Source organism: Polypterus senegalus, chromosome 15 (genome assembly GCF_016835505.1).
Source record: "Polypterus senegalus isolate Bchr_013 chromosome 15, ASM1683550v1, whole genome shotgun sequence".
Classification (NCBI taxonomy): Eukaryota; Metazoa; Chordata; class Cladistia; order Polypteriformes; family Polypteridae; genus Polypterus; species Polypterus senegalus.
This window is the reverse complement of record NC_053168.1, coordinates 31,839,912-31,858,865: the sequence shown is the minus strand read 5'-3', so window position 1 is coordinate 31,858,865 and position 18,954 is coordinate 31,839,912. Positions and strand designations below refer to the sequence as shown.

General features: G+C 37.0%; 1 protein-coding gene across 1 annotated transcript; it reads left to right on the top strand.

Moving 5' to 3' along the window:
• The first annotated feature begins 206 nt into the window (after positions 1-206).
• scrt1a (scratch family zinc finger 1a) lies at positions 207-2,740 on the top strand. Its single transcript, XM_039737353.1, has 2 exons — positions 207-382; positions 1,565-2,740. The coding sequence occupies exons 1-2, from the start codon at positions 268-270 to the stop codon at positions 2,287-2,289; spliced, it is 840 nt and encodes a 279-aa protein (XP_039593287.1). The 5' UTR covers positions 207-267; the 3' UTR covers positions 2,290-2,740.
• Positions 2,741-18,954: the final 16,214 nt, after the last annotated feature.

The window sequence follows — 18,954 nt, the reverse complement described above, 5'->3', positions numbered from 1 at the left end:
GCCGCAAAAAGGAGCTATCCAGTGCTGAAGTTGCATTTCTTTACAGCGGAAAGCGAGGATACTGAACACCAGCATCAGTACTGGATTTGCCCTGTGCTGGCATCTACATTTCAGCACAGCAAGGCCACATTTCTATAAAGCATCGCGACGGAGAAGAATTGAGACAACCTGTTCTGTACGAGATTTTTATTATTATTATTATTATTATTTCGTGCAACCAATAAATAAGAGAAAAATACTATACAAAGATATATATTTTTTTAAAAAATGCCAAGGTCCTTCCTGGTGAAAAAGGTCAAGCTTGATGATTTTTCATCCGCAGATCTCGAAAACTCTTACTGCAGACCCAGGACAAATCTTACCGTTCAGCTACACGAAAAAGGTAAATACAATAGTTACAGAGTATAATATTTAATGAGTCATTTTTTCTGTCAAATGCACTTTTCACGTTTTAAAGATATTCACACTGACAGCCGCTGAATTGCTTTTCTTTTCAACTCCTATCACTTGTTTAAAATTATGACAATCAAGACCTAGTTTTCTTTTTCTTTTTTTTTTTTTCTTTCTGTTGTCTTTGAGATTGTATTATTGCAAATGTGTTGCAATTGCAGTACAAAGCAGGCGTAATTGACCCAGGTCACGCTGTGTTCAACAGAGGCTGGGTTTTTGTTGACTCTGCAAATTTAGGCAAAAGATTACACCCCATGGAAAAACTGGGAAAGAAATAATTAGAGTAAATGAATGTCTTTTCTATTTAGCTTGGCTGTCTGTTTTGTGCAATTGTGCACGCTTTTCCTCAGAAATGTCTTTTTTATTTATAGGGATGCCTTAATGATACCACATGAAAGCGTCTTAAAATAAGAAATGTGGGGGGAAAAAAACACGAGCAGAGGGCTGTGCATGACATATCAGCGTCCAACAGGCTCCTATTCTTGAAAGACTGTTGCTCTCTAGACAAACTATTTCCGCTTGTAAATTCTGCTGATTGTTACAGATATTTGAGATGTTTTGTTATAGTTCACACAGTATGCAGTGTGATGTGTGCATTAATATATACTGTATGTCTGTATATGCATATTCACACGCAGACGCATTTACTCACTCGCGCATATATGCGTGGTCTATAAAATGTCCAAAAATGTATGAAAACACAAGAAATCACATTCAGCGTGAGTCTTTTATTTGCATTGCTCTGACCTAATTGTGCGATTTCTTTGTTCAAAAGCCCAGGTGCAGCACATAGCGGAGCCTAATTTATTTCTCGTGCCTTTGTCCTTAAACGGGCTACACTGTTAATTGAAATGGAGTGCTATTGATTTATGGGAGTGATGCAGAAAAAACAAAAGCTTCTTACTGAATCGATGTATTTGCATGCTGCTGGGGTGACCTCGTCTCTTTATTTATAAATAACTGAAATAATTGCAGGGACTGGGCAAATTATGTGGAAAACTGCCAAACACCGCTTGTTGCGTCTATTAACCTGAGAGTTCTCACTTTGGTTCCCGTGTGCCTATAAATAATTGAATAAAGATCTTGTCCTTTTTTTTTTCTTCCCCCGTGCTAGGATATATTAGCGACTACATCACCCCGTCCGTCTACGATGGAGAAAACGACAGTGCCATTAAAGTGCCCTCTCCTGAACCCATCTACGACAGTGTGCACGGCGATTACGAAGCCCCTGACTCAGACCAGCCAGACAGCCCCCAGTCGGAGATCACATCTGGTTACATCAATGGAGACAATGCCGTGAGTGAAGGCTACACAGTGGACGCATTCTTCATCACGGATGGAAGATCAAGGAGAAAAGTCATAAACAGCCCTAGGACGGTACAACGCCATACGTGCAACGAATGCGGCAAGACCTATGCCACGTCTTCCAATCTGAGCAGGCATAAACAAACCCACCGGAGCCTAGATAGCAAAATGGCCAAGAAGTGCCAGACCTGCGGAAAAGTGTATGTCTCCATGCCAGCCATGGCTATGCACTTGCTGACCCACGACCTGAAGCACAAGTGTGAAATCTGTGGCAAAGCCTTCAGCAGACCTTGGTTGCTGCAGGGACACATGAGATCGCACACTGGAGAAAAGCCGTTCGGTTGTGCTCACTGCGGGAAAGCCTTTGCAGACCGCTCGAATCTGCGCGCCCACATGCAGACTCACTCTGCTTTTAAGCATTTCAAATGCAAACGCTGCAACAAGACTTTTGCCCTCAAGTCCTACCTGAACAAGCACTACGAGTCCGCCTGCTTTAAAGGAGCATTCTCGCCTTTAAGTCCGATTGAAGCCTAACTTCATTATTAAGGAAAAAAAAACAATAATTATAATAATAATAATACAAATAATAATAATAACAATAATAACAATTCAAACAAAACTTTAGAGAAGGATCTACTACTTCATTTCCAGAATAGCACATTTCTTCTCAATTTCTCCTTCAATAATGGAATGAAGAAAAAAATAAACACCTGTGGATTTCGTCGCATGTATTTTAAGATGACTTTTGTTTTTTTGTTTTTTTTTTCTTAATGAAAGGAAATAAAAATGTAGAACCTAAATATCATGTCGTTTTGCTGGAAACTCAGTGAAGACTTTAAAATATCTCCTCATTTGTCAAAAAGGTCAAACCTTTTATGATTGGATAATATTGTACTGCTGCCAGTGACCACAAAAGTGTTCACCTTTGAGGTAAATGTATTATTATTATTATTATTATTTATTTGTTTATTTATTTATTTATTTATTGGCGTTTTATTTATTTATATTTATTTATTTATTTAATGTGCTGTATAAATGTATTGATTATGCTAATGCAAATTATTATTTTTATGTTTTGAAATCAGTCCACTTTTATTTTGCACTTTACTCTTATTTTGCCAACCCTTCATTAATATGCCAAAGCATTTGCCACTTTCTGAATATTTTTTTAAACCCTTGTTTTGCCACTTTTTTGAGCGTTATTGCATGCAAAAAAAAAAAGGAAAAAATCTATGCCAATTTATGAAGCTTTTGATTTTTGCCAAAATCTAGATAGTATCTGAGGGCAATATTTCTTATAGGAGTCTCATAATGAACTATAGAGCAATAATGACGTAATGCATGGTATTTTTAAAAGAAATAGTATATCAGTTTAAAAAAAAAATCAGGTATGGTTTAATCCAGTATTCGTAATAGCCGAACAGAAAACCAATATCAGGGAAAATGCCAATGTAGTGTTCTAGGATTACTGATAAATAGAAAATTCTTCCTTTCGTCTATGGTTATGCACTGCCTGCCTCTAATTTAAAGTAGTTTTAGGATGTAGTAGGCTTGTGGTGCTGAAGAATCAGCTCCAAGCAGTTCAGAGCATCTACTCAAACCTGCGGAACGTCCACTCAGGCAAACAAATAATAAAAAAAAAAACAAATATATAAATGTTGGCACTTCCATTCATTTCACTTGGTGAGAAAAAAAGTAGGATTAGTGAATTGCTTCCATAAAATCGAGATCAAAGACTGTTTGCACTGTATTCAGACACCAACTCAAGTTGACCGAATAAGCAAAGCAGCGCCTTGTTTTCAGCCACGTGGAGGTCCCTCAGATTTGTTCTTTTAAAGCACTTCATTTTAGACATTTTCAACTGAACAAGGATAAGTAGCACAAAAAATTAATAAATAAAAATTAAAAAAAAAAAAAACTTATAGATTCAGGTAGAAGGAACTTGTATTAGCTAGACCTCTGTTTTTGTACTTAAAATGGAATAACTGTTTATTGCAAGAAGCCTTGTAAATAATCCTTTGAAACCTAACAAGATTTTTACAACTGTAAAGAAACTAATATCGTAATTTCTCAAGACTTTCTTTTCTTTTCTTTTTGTTTTTTTTTTCTGGGAATTTTTGATCCAGTATTTGAATGATGTAAGCACAATGACACCAGGCATTTTGTTGCACTTCATAATAAAGAAAAATAATAATTAAAAAAAAAAAAAAGTGGTCTGTGTTTGTTCTTAAGAGCTGTGCATTTTCTAACTGAGCCTTTCGTGTACATCAGCTGTACTGAATTCACGTAGCCATATAATTTATTTACTGACCTAGTTAGGCTGAATATGAAACATCACAACAGAGAATCACACGCCAAACCCTCAGCAGTTCACTGTTTAAGTAAATAGATTTTTTTTTTTGTGTGTGTTTCAGATAAAAACACAGACCTTCATCTGCGCCTTTCAGCTTGTCTTCTTAATTTAAAAGCTAACCAATCAACAAACTAATGTCTTTGATAAGAATGTATGGTGTGTTGAAACAGGAAAGCATTCTTTAACCTGGATGATGAATCTGGGCCTTACAACTCTGATTAGCTGGATCGACTAGGGGCCTGGGGGCTTTGGGGGGGATAATTGGGGAGGGTCCTCAATTGTTCCATTTCTGTCGTGCTAGTGTCCTTATGCCCTTCTCTTCCAATAGAATGAAGAAACCTTCAGGATCTGATTTTCATTACTCCATGTCCCTAAGCAGTGGCTCAATTATGCAACTGAGCATTTTTCTTTCTTTTTTTTTTTTTTTTGGTTCATTTTTCCCTTTCATTATGTTAATCTCATTGTTTCTCTTCTTTAAATTACTTTTATGGAAGAATGACAAATAAATTGTTCTCACGTGTTAAGAAGCTATGGATTAAAGCACAACTAACAGTAAATGAAATGTCTTGTCAGTGTTTTCCGTGGGGCATGTAGAGGAAGAGTGTCTCATAAATGTGATTTGGTGTCTTTGTATTCTGATGCTGCTGATAAGATTTATGTTATGTTCTAGTTTAGTCTGTATACATTGCATTTGAAGTTAGGAAACATCTATCTATCTATCTATCTATCTATCTATCTATCTATCTATCTATCTATCTATCTATCCAATGTGTTTGCTGGCATAGGCACCTTATTATGCTGCAATAGTAAAAGCAGGATCAGGAGAAAGATGAATGGATATAAACATTGCAAGTGAGCTGTACTATCATATAATATCTATCTATCTATCTATCTATCTATCTATCTATCTATCTATCTATCTATCTATCTATCTATCTATCTACTTTGAAGTTTTACAGATCTGTTTGTAATCTCTGACATTTAGCTGTGTATGTAAATATTTCTGCTATTTTTTCATTCTGAATTAGACAGGTATCTGCTGTATTAGGTGAATGCTTATTCTCCTCGTAACGTTTGGACGCCCGCATATGACTCAGAGCTGTTCATTTTTAAAAACGTTTGCAGTGGACAGTCTTCAGATCACTGTTTTTGTGGCTACTTACACATTTTCATTACATAGATGGCTATAAATTAGAGGCAAAATGAATAGTTCAGTTGTAAGATCACCTGTTGATTTGCTTTTCGATGCGACTGCTGAATGCTGAAGTGGCAGTTGATTGCTGAATATTATTGGTATAAAGTAATAACTGATTGCCCCCTATAATTTATATAAAGCATTTAGTTACTAGAATGCAGTGCATTTACACCACTGCCAAATTGGAGCACAGTAGCTATGTTATGTTTTAATGAACACTATAAGTGCAGCTGCACAGTGAAAAGGACTTTCTTGTTACGATTTTCTGGTCAAACATTCAGGAGATTGTGGATTTTTCCCCCTGGACAGTCTTGTTTGAAGCGTGAGATCTTTAAAACCCAGAAAGGCCATCTAACAAATGTTGCATGTCCACATGACTCTCAGCTTCCCCATAACAGATAACAGAGAATGGGGAGAGTGAGAGAAAAAAAGCCTAGCGAATACCCCGTCAGGATTAGTAATGGTTAAAATAATCTGCATGAGAGACCACAGATGTTCAGCATAAAATTACAGGGGCTTTTTTTTTTCCAAACAGGGCATTGTCTACACATATAGGAGGCAGAAACATGGCCTACAAGTGGTTTACTCTACCCCATCACGTGCAATGTTTTCATATCACTTAAACACGACTGAACACTGAAAATCATACTGTAATTTTTACATTAGTTAACAGCTTTAAAAAGGGGACAATAACTCTGACACTTTCTAATGGATACTCTTCGTAACGCTATTCAGATGTCCAACATTGCCTTCTTATTTTAAATATGCAAAATCAGAAAGAATTGGCTGGCTAATTTTGTTTTTGCAAGAGTCGACTGCATTTTTACATAATGCAAATTATGCTTCAGAATAAATGTATGCATTTATTAAAAGTAAAGCATTTTATATGGTAATTAGAATGCTTTTGGTAGCCAGGTAGACACTAATGAAGTCATCTGAAGCTGTCTATGAAATTATATGCTTTTAATGAGATATGATTAGACTTTTATTTAACAACTTTTATTAAATTAGGGTTGCATCTGGTTGGTTACAGCTCTAAAAAAATCTCCCAAAACATTTCTTCGGTTTTGTGGCTCAGTTATTTATTTTTTTTATATGAAGGCCCTTTTGGCAAAACTGGCTTAAGTCAGCACTTCATTTCTCCTGTCATTAAACCTAAGAGCTGCAGAATTTTTAAAGGGCTGGTGTTTCATGTTCAGATTACAATCTGATTTTTTTTTTTTTGTCACTGCATTAGAACAAAAACACTTTAGGACATTTAGGACACAAGTGCGTGTTTTGATTGGCCACATAAATGTGTCAAAGGATGTAAACAGGTCTGCCCTGTAGCAGGTCACAATATTATCGTGAATTAGAAGTTCTCCTTTCTTGTTACTAACCTACATTCAGGCACGGGTTCTCAAGTGCTGCTTGTCATCTGGCACACAAAGAACCAGATACAAGTGTCATTGTTGAGCAGTGAACGGGTCAAGGGTTTCTTTATCTTTAATGTAATTGCCTTAAAATTCAATTGGCTACTTTAGCGCTGAGGTCTCCAGTCTATCACTTTCACCTTGTAAGACCCTGCAATGGGTCTCTTATTAACTGAGTGGTCTCAAATAAATTCCCCAATGGACTATCTTTTTTACAAGAAAACCACAGCACAATTGTATCCTAACAGATGCAGTCCTAGAATGAAGAAGTCTATATAAATAAATAATTGACAAAAATAGAAAAAAATATTATTTGGGAGATAATTTCATTTAAACAAGAAAACCTATTAAATAATTACATTCAGTTTTACTTTTGATAATATCACATTAATTACAGTGATATTATGTATTACTGAAAACAGATTAGAGATATACAACATTGAATGCCTCCATTACAGAAACATCTTACCACATTTTTTTAAGTTGAACTCATATAACCAAGCCAATATAGCAGGAGCTGCCAAAACATCTGACACCACAATAATATAAAATGACTATAACATAAATTGCTAACTTATGTTGTTGTAATAGCATGACTTTACACATACTACAGAAGACATAGATATCAAAGACGATGATACCAAGACAGTGCATACTAACGGATTGACAGAAGAACATTTAAACTTATAAACTACTGAAATAAATGGCAACAGGCACAATGAAAACAGTCTATAACTGTAATGAAGCAACAGTAGATAGCAGTTAATGTGTCACCACCAAATACGGGTTACATACTCCTAAAGGGCAGGGAGAATATCTATCTATCTATTATATAGTGCCATTCACATATCTTTCTATCTATCTATTATATAGTGCATTTTATCTATCTATCTATCTATCTATCTATCTATCTATCTATCTATCTATCTATCTATCTATCTATCTATTATATAGTGCCATTCACATATCTTTCTATCTATCTATCTATCTATCTATCTATCTATCTATCTATCTATCTATCTATCTATCTATCTATTATATAGTGCATTTTATCTATCTATCTATCTAATTTAACAATTTGCCTTAGAAGAGAAGTAACTTTTTTAAATAAACCCAAAAGGTGATTTTGCATCCTGTACTGTACAGAATGGAATACTGTCAGCATGGCTTTGTTTTTGCAAAATAACAAAGTTTGGCTGTACATCTAAAAGTGCAGAAACATTATATTTGAATTAAAAGGTTAATTAATCATTAAAATAATAAAGACACATCTCTCTCATTCCCTCTTTCTCTCTCTCTCTCTCTCATCTTTCTTTCCCCAAGGTGTTTGTCTATTACTGGTGCTTAGATGTTCAGGACATCTCCACAATATTCAGTAAAGACCAATGTGTGCATTTCCTTTCTAATCAGTTACTAGTGGGTGATAGCATGCTGTATTTCCTTGTGTTTCTGATATAACTGAGAGTCATGTGTGAGATTTCAGATGTTTCTCCTTGAAGGATGAGATTTCTGATGTTCCCTCGCGTTTTCGTACAACATGTCCGTCACCCGGCTCAACAAGTATGGTATTCTTTGCCGTCACTACGCTACAGACTTGTATTTCTCATGCATTTGTAATAAAGACTTGACCTTGCGGTCATCAATTTGCTGGAAATCGTTATCTATTATAAAAAAGACCGCTAGTGCAGTCTCCAGAGCACTAGATAATTGCAGTAGCATGACTGTATCAGCAGAATCCATTACTTTGTATGAGAATATTGTTTTATTCAAGGTAGATGCCATTGGATAATACCTCAGTAGCTGGAATATGCTAGCTTGTGTAACCTGATGGTGTTATTATAGCCTTCTGCTAGTCGTACAGTCAGTAGCTTCTCACCTTCAGGCCTAATGCAGCAGATTCTGCAAAGAGCCAAGATTTTCTTAATCAGCTCACTAAATTACTAGACTCAGAAAGAACATCCCATAAAAGAAAGGGTCTTTCAAACAATGTTCCATCTGCTTTGCGAAGACTAATAATTCTCAAGGCACTGTGGAGAACAACAGGGTTTTTTGACCTTGTGCCCTTAGCATGCGTTCTCAAGGAAGACTAATTTCCACAGTCACAGCACATTCATTCTGTACCTCTTGTAGAAGACACTTTCAGAGGCTGTGAATGATTCAACAATTAAATTCGGCAATTCAGTTGATACTCTTAAGTAAAGGAGCACAAACGCAGATGTTGTGTTTTACAGTTTTTTTTTTTGGTGCATAAAATGATATATAACTAAAGCTGCTCAGTTAAAATCAGCTTGTTACATGTGAGCTCGTAATACACTGGAGAATTGCTGTACTGTAGAAATGCTGCTCACAGTCAAAAATTCAACAGCCTTACAACTGACTGGTAATTTATTTTGAAGGAAAAATTCTATCGATTGTAGACTGAGACTGAATAACTCTTCACCAATTATTTCTGTAAAATAATATAATATCGGTGATTTAAGTTGTGTTCCAAAAAAACACAGACAGCTATTTTTTATTTTTTTGTCTTGCCGTTATTTGCAATTTCCTTTTTGGAGTTAACAGCATGATCAAATCATTTCTAAGGTTTGACAGAAGATGACTGGTCAGCTGCTAACCTAAAACCGGTGATGCATTATGACCCAAGTAATGACACAACCCAGTGTGACAGTTTTGGGGGTATTGAGTCTGGCTGGGGCTTTTGTTTCATCCTCCTATTCACTTGATGCTCAGGGAATGAAAAGATCATGCATATTCAATGAGAATAAAAAGCAAAAAGCTGCTACAATGAGCTTTGATCTAAATGAGTCAGAGAAAGCAGATTTTCAACAGAAATGGCTAGGCTGACAGTAAGAGACTTCTTTTGGCTTTCTCAGTTGTCCGTGTTTCTAATATTATATGTACTAGGCTGAATATGCCAAATAAGCATCAGAAAACAGTAAAAAAAAATGAAAACTAGTCAGACAGACTAGCTCAGTATGGAGGAAGTGTTAACATAATAACAAAATACAATCCGAAAAGCAAATCAAATCCTATTCCTAATAAAAGAAAAATACAATATTTTGCATTGTTCACAAACTGACAGGAACTGGTGATATTTAATTATGAACCTAATTGAATAAAAACAACTTCACACTTTTCTTTTATCATGACAAACAATCTGTTGAATTATTTAAAAAGAAAAGCTTTCACAGTACTGAAGAGACTTTTATTTTTAACCAAATGCAGATTCAGAAATGATTAATGCCAGTGAATCATATTGGGAGAAGCTAGAAATACTCTAATCAGCTCACTAATAAAAGGACATAACACTTAACTGCCCTGATAACCGAGGGTTTATGTGAACCTTTTTTGCATTTTACCTGCACAGTTTACGTATTAGCGCCATGTCCATACTTTACTTTGGTTGAAGGTTTGGGTGATTGGTAATTCTACACTGGACCAGTATGAATGTGAGTGTGCCCTGCAATGGACTGATGGCCCTTCTGCAAGTAATTCTTGTTTTGTGACTGATACAGTGTAGAGAGGCTTTGGATTGTGACCTTGAATTGGATTCAGCAGGGCTTGATAACAGAGTAATGGATGATAAATACAGTATACTGTATATAGAATATAGCATGGAAGGCTCACAGCTGTTGCTATTGTCTGTATGTAATGCGCACCTGCTAATCACATCCATGTACATTTTCACTTATAACTGATTTTTTTCCTACACTCGAGAAAATTGTGTATAGTGTACATTTTAGGACATACAATAACTTTCAATCCTCCCTCCAACTCCTCCTCCTATCTTAAAACGTTCTGCTCCCTCTGGCAAGCCTCTGAAGAAACTCTCTTGGCAAAACTACATCCTCCCTGCTACTTCCGACAGAACCCCCTCCTTCTTGCTATCTCTGACAAAATGCCCTCCACCTTCTGCTCTCCAACTAACCTCCACCCTCCTTCATACCCAACCCCACAAAAGTCCCCTCCTCCCTTCCTCCTCCATCACAAAACATGCAAAACACATGCAGGATGGATCAGAAGGGAGTGCAGCATCACCCCTCATTTTAATAATGAAGGCAGTTAACTTTTTACTACCAGCTAATCATCTGAATGAGGGATGCACATCTGCCAATCTTTAGTATATGACGCTCACTCTTTCTTTGGATTTATGTAGATGGGCATACATTTTACATAACCAATCACATTTATCCCATTACCATTTTTATTTAAAGCGAACCACACTGCTGTTATACGATGTGTTATTGTGTTTTCATACAATACATTATTTATAATCTATATTACTCTAATGTGTTGTTTTTAAGTGAAATGATTGCATTTGCTTCCTAGACTTTTAACATATTATTTTACCAGTAAAGGCACACTTTAGGATAACATGCAGTGAATATACTTGACTTGAGCATTCCTAGTTTTCATCCTCTTTCTCTGTACGTTTAGCATTCGTTTGCTCAGAGTTTGATGCACTTGCTGCCTCATGTGCAGCTCCTCTTTTCTCCATCCTAACAGCCCGCTTCTTCTCTTCTTCCGTTGGCATCTTTTCACGTTAAAACTGATTAAGTCTTAGTACTTAGTACGTTTTCTTTAATTTTTCATTTAAGTCTTCAATCTGCCTCAAGAATGATTTAAGATATGAAGCGGTAGAGGAAGTGACGGGGAAGGTGGTAGGGATGAGAACGGCGCTCATACATGCGCTGCGCATGGCTGCCCTGCTGGCTGCTGACGAGAGTTGATTCTACAATAAAAATAAAACGAGGAGTAATTTTGGAGGTCAATCATCACCCCGAAAGTGGATAGTAGACGTCACGTAGTATATGTGTACCAAATTTCAGGTCAGTAGTTACAGGTGATTTAAAATCCTGGACAGACAAACGAACAGCCACAGTAGCGTATTATATATAAAGATTTCCTTTTTCCATCATTTGAATTCTTAGCTCTCTATTAAGTAGTATATGGTGAGTTTCAGGACAATGGCATATTTTTCTACCATTTTAATCATTTACCAACACTGTCACAAGGTACAAATTTTAACACAGTTAAGCAAATGCACACAATAGGTAAGTAGGATTCATGTCGTATCTTTCATAACACACACAATCACGGAGGACACACTTTACAAAACTCAATTTTAACTTTATTGTGATGTCTGTTTAAAACAGGCCCAACAGGTGTGTTCATGCTTTATACAGATACTATTATTAAAAAATAGCAACTTTCACCAGTATTAATGTTAAATAACAAATAATAAACGAAAGCTGACACCACTTGGTTGTTTCACAATAATTAAGATTTGGTATATAAGTAGGTTTCACATTTCTGTTATCATTTTAGCCCTAAAATAGTGACTTAACATCAGGGACCTATTTTATTGACCTTAAAGTTAGTGTTTGGGCGAGGGGAAGGCCATCTCAAGTGGCACCCGCTTTCTGCACAAGACCCTTAAAATGTAAAATATACCTTATGGAGGTGCAGTTTTGATCCTGGCGGATTCCAGTGGCTGGAATTTTTCATTCTAAACCTTTTCTTTTAATTAATGACCAGTTTTTGCTGCTTATTAACTTCTTTTGCCTTAATTGGAATCGACTCGCTATGTAAGACATAGACCCACTAATTGTTTCTTTTTCCTCTTAATTAGTAGCCAAACAATAATGAGATACAAAACATGCCAACACGTGGTCATCTGTGTCCATCATACAATATTTGAAAATAAATAAAGGTGAAAGTCTCCACAATGTTGATCTGCTCAGGTCCACAAAACATTTTGCCCTCAGAGAAAAAGAAAGAAAGTCAACAGTTTTAGGATTGTCTGCTGCGGCAGAATGAAAGCATCACCAGGCCATGGAATTAAATAACGGGTTTAATTAACAACCATAATCAGCTTCTAATTAAGAAATTGGTTGGAGTGAAATTTGTTAGAGTTTGAGGCCTCGACTTAGCGGGTCATCTGTCGGCTCACTTCACATCTCATTTAAGGAAAAACCAAACACTGCAGAGGACTTGGAAAAACAAGGCAATTAAAATGAAGGAAAAAGAAGACAATTAACAGCAGAATTTGGTCACTGATTAAGCGTCAGGAAAGAAACCTCCTGGATGGGAAAGGACACTCCTGGTCTATACAGTGCACCAGTTTCCAACATGTTGATGCCATATATACAGTAGTCTGTATAGTTTGCTGTCTATTTTGGTCACCTTTCTGTGAAAGCCATCATATCACACCATTATCTTATCGTGAGCTGAGTCACAGGGGGGCTGGAGCCTATCACAGTAAATGTAGGAACAACCGTAGGGTGAACACTCATACTCACACACACACACACACACACCAGGGCCATCTTATTGTTACCAGTCCACCAGTTCTGCATGTCTTTGGACTGTGGGAGAAAATCAGACTGCCTTATGGAAACAGAGAGAACATGCAAACTCCACTGCAGGACGTGAACCCTGGTCACCTTATAGCGGGGCAGCAGTGTTACCGCTGCACCACTGTGCCACCCCATAAAGGACCTCATGTAAAATAAATATTGATTGATATTCTTTGTCATTTGTGACTGTACTACATTGAGCCTTTGAGTAAGGCCCTTAACTCGCAATTGCTCCTTTCCTAGGTATGCCGTTGACCTGCATCCAGCCCTGCAAGCAGGTCCTCCAACTTGCAGGGAAAACCTGGGGGTTGGTGGCAGGATTGGCACTCCAGTCACCATAAAAAACCTCACACTATCCCAGTGTGGCGCTGAGGTGTAACCTGTTGCATGGCTGCACTCGGGTCCCAATCTGGGTGGTTAGTTGTGTGGTGAGTGCAGTCATGCGCTATCAGCCCATGCTCCCAACCACCTCCTCCTCTTCCTCTGTCATCTTCATAATATTTCTCTTAGGACATTTGTCTTTTGGTTAATTCAACCTACATACTGTATATTTATTGTATTTAGTTTAATTGAGTTATGCCAGGAGATACTCAGTTTAGCATCCTTATGTCCCATGAATGCCTGTACTATCTTTTTCTTTTCTGTTCCGCAATGGTGAAGCTGTTTCTTTTATAAACAAGATGCTCCTTAAGAAGTGGCGTGGTGGTTGATACCATCTTTTAACACTCCTGGAGTCCTTGGTTTGAATCTCCATGGTTGTACTGTTTGACGACTTTGCTTTTTTCCTCCTGCTGTTTGCATGGGTTGCTCTCTGGGTACCACAGTTTTCCACCCACATCCCAGTGACATGTCAGCTTGATTAATTAGCACTTCTGAATTGTATGAGTGAAGGTGTACACCTGATGAGGGCCTGTCATCAACTGTTAACCCAACCAGAAATGTGCTAGGTGCTGCTGGGATAGGCTTTTAGCCCCTCAATGAATTGAAATAAAAAGGTTTAAGAATATTATGGTCTTATAATATCTGGCAATTTTTGCACTTCCCTGTGACCCCAGAATCTTAAAAAATGGTTGGATGGACTTCTTCTGTTTTAACAAATCCTGCACTAATTTGTGTAGCATATTAGGAACGTAGTCTGTGTTTATGCTACATATGTTTTGCTACATAAAACTTATTTGCTAACAGTGTGCATTGGCTTATCTCTTGTATGGGAAATTCTTTCTGTATTAACTAATAATAGTGATTACATTTGGTGTAAAAAGTAACCATACATCCATCCATTTTCAAATCTACTTATCCTGAGCAGGGTCATGGTGAAGCTGGAACCCATGCTGGTAAGCAGTGAGGGTCTGGCTGGTATAATCCATGGTCTGGGCTCCAGTATATTGCAGGTTCAACACACACACACAAACACACCCCAAGTAGTCCTAGAATACATGATATACTACTTATGGAGTTCTCTGATTTTGAATTATAGAAGACAAAAAAACAAACTTTACTTTAAATGTTTACAAAGTAAACTATCATATAACAGATTAAGTCATTTTCAATTTACAAACAAGAAATTACAGAAATACTACACCATTTTCCAAGCCTGCCTAATCCTGAGTAAGGTTACAGGAAACTGGAGCCTGTCCCAGCAAGCACTAGACATAAGGCAGGGAGCCAGACCGTCACAAGAGAGCACACTCACACACCCACTAGGGCCAGTTTAGACTTTAAATTGAGGGAGGTAACCACAATACTCATAGGAAACCCACACAGACACAAAGAGTACAGGCAAACTCCACACTGGGAGGACACAGGACACGCAGCCTGGTCGCCTTACTGTGAGGCAGCAGCGCTACAACTGCACCATTCATAAAACTCCATAAATTCCGACTATAATCAACAAGTTGTTTAGATTATTGTGACAGAAATGGTGATAGATAATTGACAGGACTCTCTCTTCTTGGACCTCCACATGATGAGTTACAAATAATACACAATATTTTAATTGAGCAGGGGGACCCCCCTTGGACTTTCTGGTGTAATGATATACGTATGTTACATCCAATACGAGACTCCTTCAGAGTTTGGTGAGCTCCAAAGTATGTTATATTGAAGGTGGGGGGATACTCCATGGACTTTAGACTGGAATGATATACAGTACATATGTTATATCAGATAGCGGGGGTATAAATATATGTTATATGGGTTTGTGGTGGTCCTCCTTGAAGTTTCAAGAACAAAGATATACAAAAGATACGTTTAATCGAAAAGCAAGTGGGAGGTCCACCATGTACTTTCAAGTCGATTATGTTGATTTGGTAGTTCTTGATATTTTTTAGTTTCAAATTTAAAAACAGAATAATAATCTGAAAATCTAACAACATCACATTAAAGTTCGATAAATTCTGAAAAGAATGATACCAAACATACAGTACAGGCCAAAAGTTTGGACACACCTCCTCATTCAATGTGTTTTCTTTATTTTCATGACCATTTACAGCACTCCATCACTCTCCTTCTTGGTCAAATAGCCCTTACACAGCCTGGAGGTGTGTTTGGGGTCATTGTCCTGTTGAAAAATAAATGATCGTCCAACTAACCTGACTTCTGCACAACACCACTGCTGGTCCCAACCCCATTGATAAAGCAAGAAATTCCACTAAATAACCCTGATAAGGCACACCTGTGAAGTGAAAACCATTTCAGGTGACTACCTGTTGAAGCTCATCGAGAGAATGCCAAGAGTGTGCAAAGCAGTAATCAGAGCAAAGGGAGGCTATTTTGAAGAAACTAGAATATAAAACATGTTTTCAGTTATTTCACCTTTTTTTGTTAAGTACATAACTCCACATGTGCTCATTCATAGTTTTGATGCCTTCAGTCATGAAAATAAAGAAAACACATTGAATGAGGAGGTGTGTCCAAACTTTTGGACTGTACTGTATATAATGTAGATTTTAAAATAAGCTTGATTTAAAGCATCACATAAAATTGTTGCACAAAATCATTGTACTTTTCAGCTTAGGATTTTATATTTAAAGAGTAGATAGATATATATTGCAAGAGCTTGGGTCACCCTTATGAAGAATAGTACTTTACTGGGTATCACAGAGTGTTAAATGTAATTTTTAGGGAGTGGCTGGTAGGATACTTTTGTTATTGTCAAAGTAATATGAATATACACACAGAGAGTGCATATATCAAGTATTTTAATATTCGACAACATTGAATCACAGTGGATTTAATTTGGCTTTTTCGAAATTGATCAGTGGAAAAAGTCTCTTTAATGTCAAAGTCTATAAAATCTGTGCAAAGTGACATAACATAATCACAAATATAAAACACAGAATAATAAATATCCTGTTCGAGTCAGTATGTAGTTACTGTAGGTGCACCTTTGGCAGTTTTGACTATGTGTGGACAGGTCTCTGTCATTTTTCCCTTTCTTCTTTCTAAAGCTGTTATGGCTGCATGGGGATCATGAGTGAACAGCCTATTTTTCAAGCCAAGACACAAATTGCCAATTGTACTGAGATCTAAACTCTGACTTGGCCACTCCAAGGCATTAACATTGTTTGTTTTGAAGCCATTCCTGTTCAGCTTTTTCTTTATGCTAGGGGTTGTTGTCTTGCTAAAAACAAATCTCCTCCCAAGGCATAGGTTTCTTGCAGACTACAACCAGGTTTTCCTCCAGGATTTCCCTCAGAGGAATCCCTTTGCTACTCTCATAAGCCTTTCAGGGCTTGCTGCAGAGAAGCATTCCCACCACATGATGCTGCCACCTCCATGTTTCACAGTGGAGATGATGTGTTTTTGATAATGTGCTGTGATTAAACATGGTGTTTGGCTTGATTGCTAAAAAGCTTAATCGTGCTTTCACCAGACCATAGAATTCTACCAGCTAACGCCAGAGTCATTGATGTGTTTTCTGTCAAACTCTAGCCAAGATGTCATATTTGTTTTATTTTTAAACAGTGGCTTTCTAGTTACCACTCTTCCATAAAGCTTTGACTGGTAAAATACCTGGTTAATAGTTTTGTCTGGAGAGTCTACTCAAACTGTCTCATTGTAGCTTGTAACTCCTTCAGATTTTTCATATGTCTTTTGATGACCTCCCTTACTAGTCTTCTTCTTGCATGATCACTCAGTTTTAGTACATGGCCTGCTCTAGGTAGATTTACAGCTGTGCAATACTCTTTCTAATTCTTAATGACTGAGTTAGCTGATCTTCAAGGGATTTTCAGTGGCCTGCCATAGATTTGTGCTTTTCAGTCACCCTTTCATGGAGCAGCTTGGAGTGTTCTTTTTTACTTCATTTGTTCAGGCCACCATACTGACTCAGCACAAGTTGGACCTTCCACATCCAAGTGCATTTATTCTAAAGCCAACTGAAACCCTAGACAGGTGGTCTCCATTGAAGTAATGACGTGACTTCTAAAATCAAATGTCTGTCAGAGTAATGAATTAGGGTTGTCATATTGAAGGCGGTGAATACGTATGAGATCAATCGTTTTGTTTTTTTTAATTTGTAATTAATTTAGACCAATTTGTAGCGATGTTTCACCTTCAACATTAAAGAGTCTATTGTTCAGTGTGAAAAGATCAACTTAATCTCACTGTGATTTAATTTTGTAAAATGTAAAAGCGTCCAAGGGGATGAATACTTTTTATTGGTGCTGTGTATAGGAAAAATAAATAAACAAATAGATATAAAGTTATATAAAAATAGATTTTCCTGCACGGCTGTCTAAAACATATTTCCACAAATACAAAGAGAGAACATGTTGCATAAAGATGACCGATGCGTATCCTCCAGTGTCCGCTGGTAGTGAAAACTGGTTGGCTTAACTGCATTCAATGTAACAATAACTGACAGCTGACATGTCTCCTTGTGATACTTCGAGCTTGTGTTTCTAATGTTTTATAAGGAGGAAGTAAAGAGATTTGGGAAATGGAAAGGACAAGGGAAGAGGAAGGATTGTTGGAGCTGGCAGAGAGGATACATCTTTACCAGATTGAGATGGAGTGATGTGTTGGAGGGAGAAGAATGTCCTCAAATGAACAGTGTAACAGTGTGTTATGGTAATTGGCAACCCAAAAGTGCCCCAGGCGTACCTGTAGGTGTGTGTTTGTAAGAGTAGAGCCTTGGGATGGACTGGTGTCCTGTCTAGAGATGGTCCCAACCTTGAACCTAATTCTGACAAGAAAAGCTGCAACTAAATCTATCTATCTATCTATCTATCTATCTATCTATCTATCTATCTATCTATCTATCTATCTATCTATCTATCTATCTATCTATCTATCTATCTATCTATCTATCTATCTATCTATCTATTTATCTATCTATCTATCTATCTATCTATCTATCTATTATTTAGTGCCTTATCTATCTATCTATCTATCTATTATATAGTGCCTGTGGTTTCTGGCGTAGGCACCTTGCTATGCTGCAATCGTAAAAGGAGGATCAGGAAAAAGATGGATAGATATAAACATTGCAAGTGAACTGTGTAGTTGTATGAATTTTATTAGCTGTTCCTACTGGAAACATGAGGGCTCATGGTAATATTTTACAGAATTACCTTTAATTTGGTTTCTGTTACTGTGCCTAGGTACACTTCAGGAATTGGTTTGAAGGAATCTGCTAATTTTATTTCTTTCATCAATTGCCTTGTGCTGTAATAGCTATGGAAAATATGCACACACATTGCTGATCATCAAGCTGAGTCAATCCATCATTTTTATGTAATAGAATGTGTACCATTGTGAACAATATCACAAAGCGCTTCATAGAGCAATAAGCCACATTATTTGCATTGGATATCCATTGAAAATGTAGAAGCTGAGTAAATATGGAATTTAAATTGCTAAGTGCATTTTTACAGT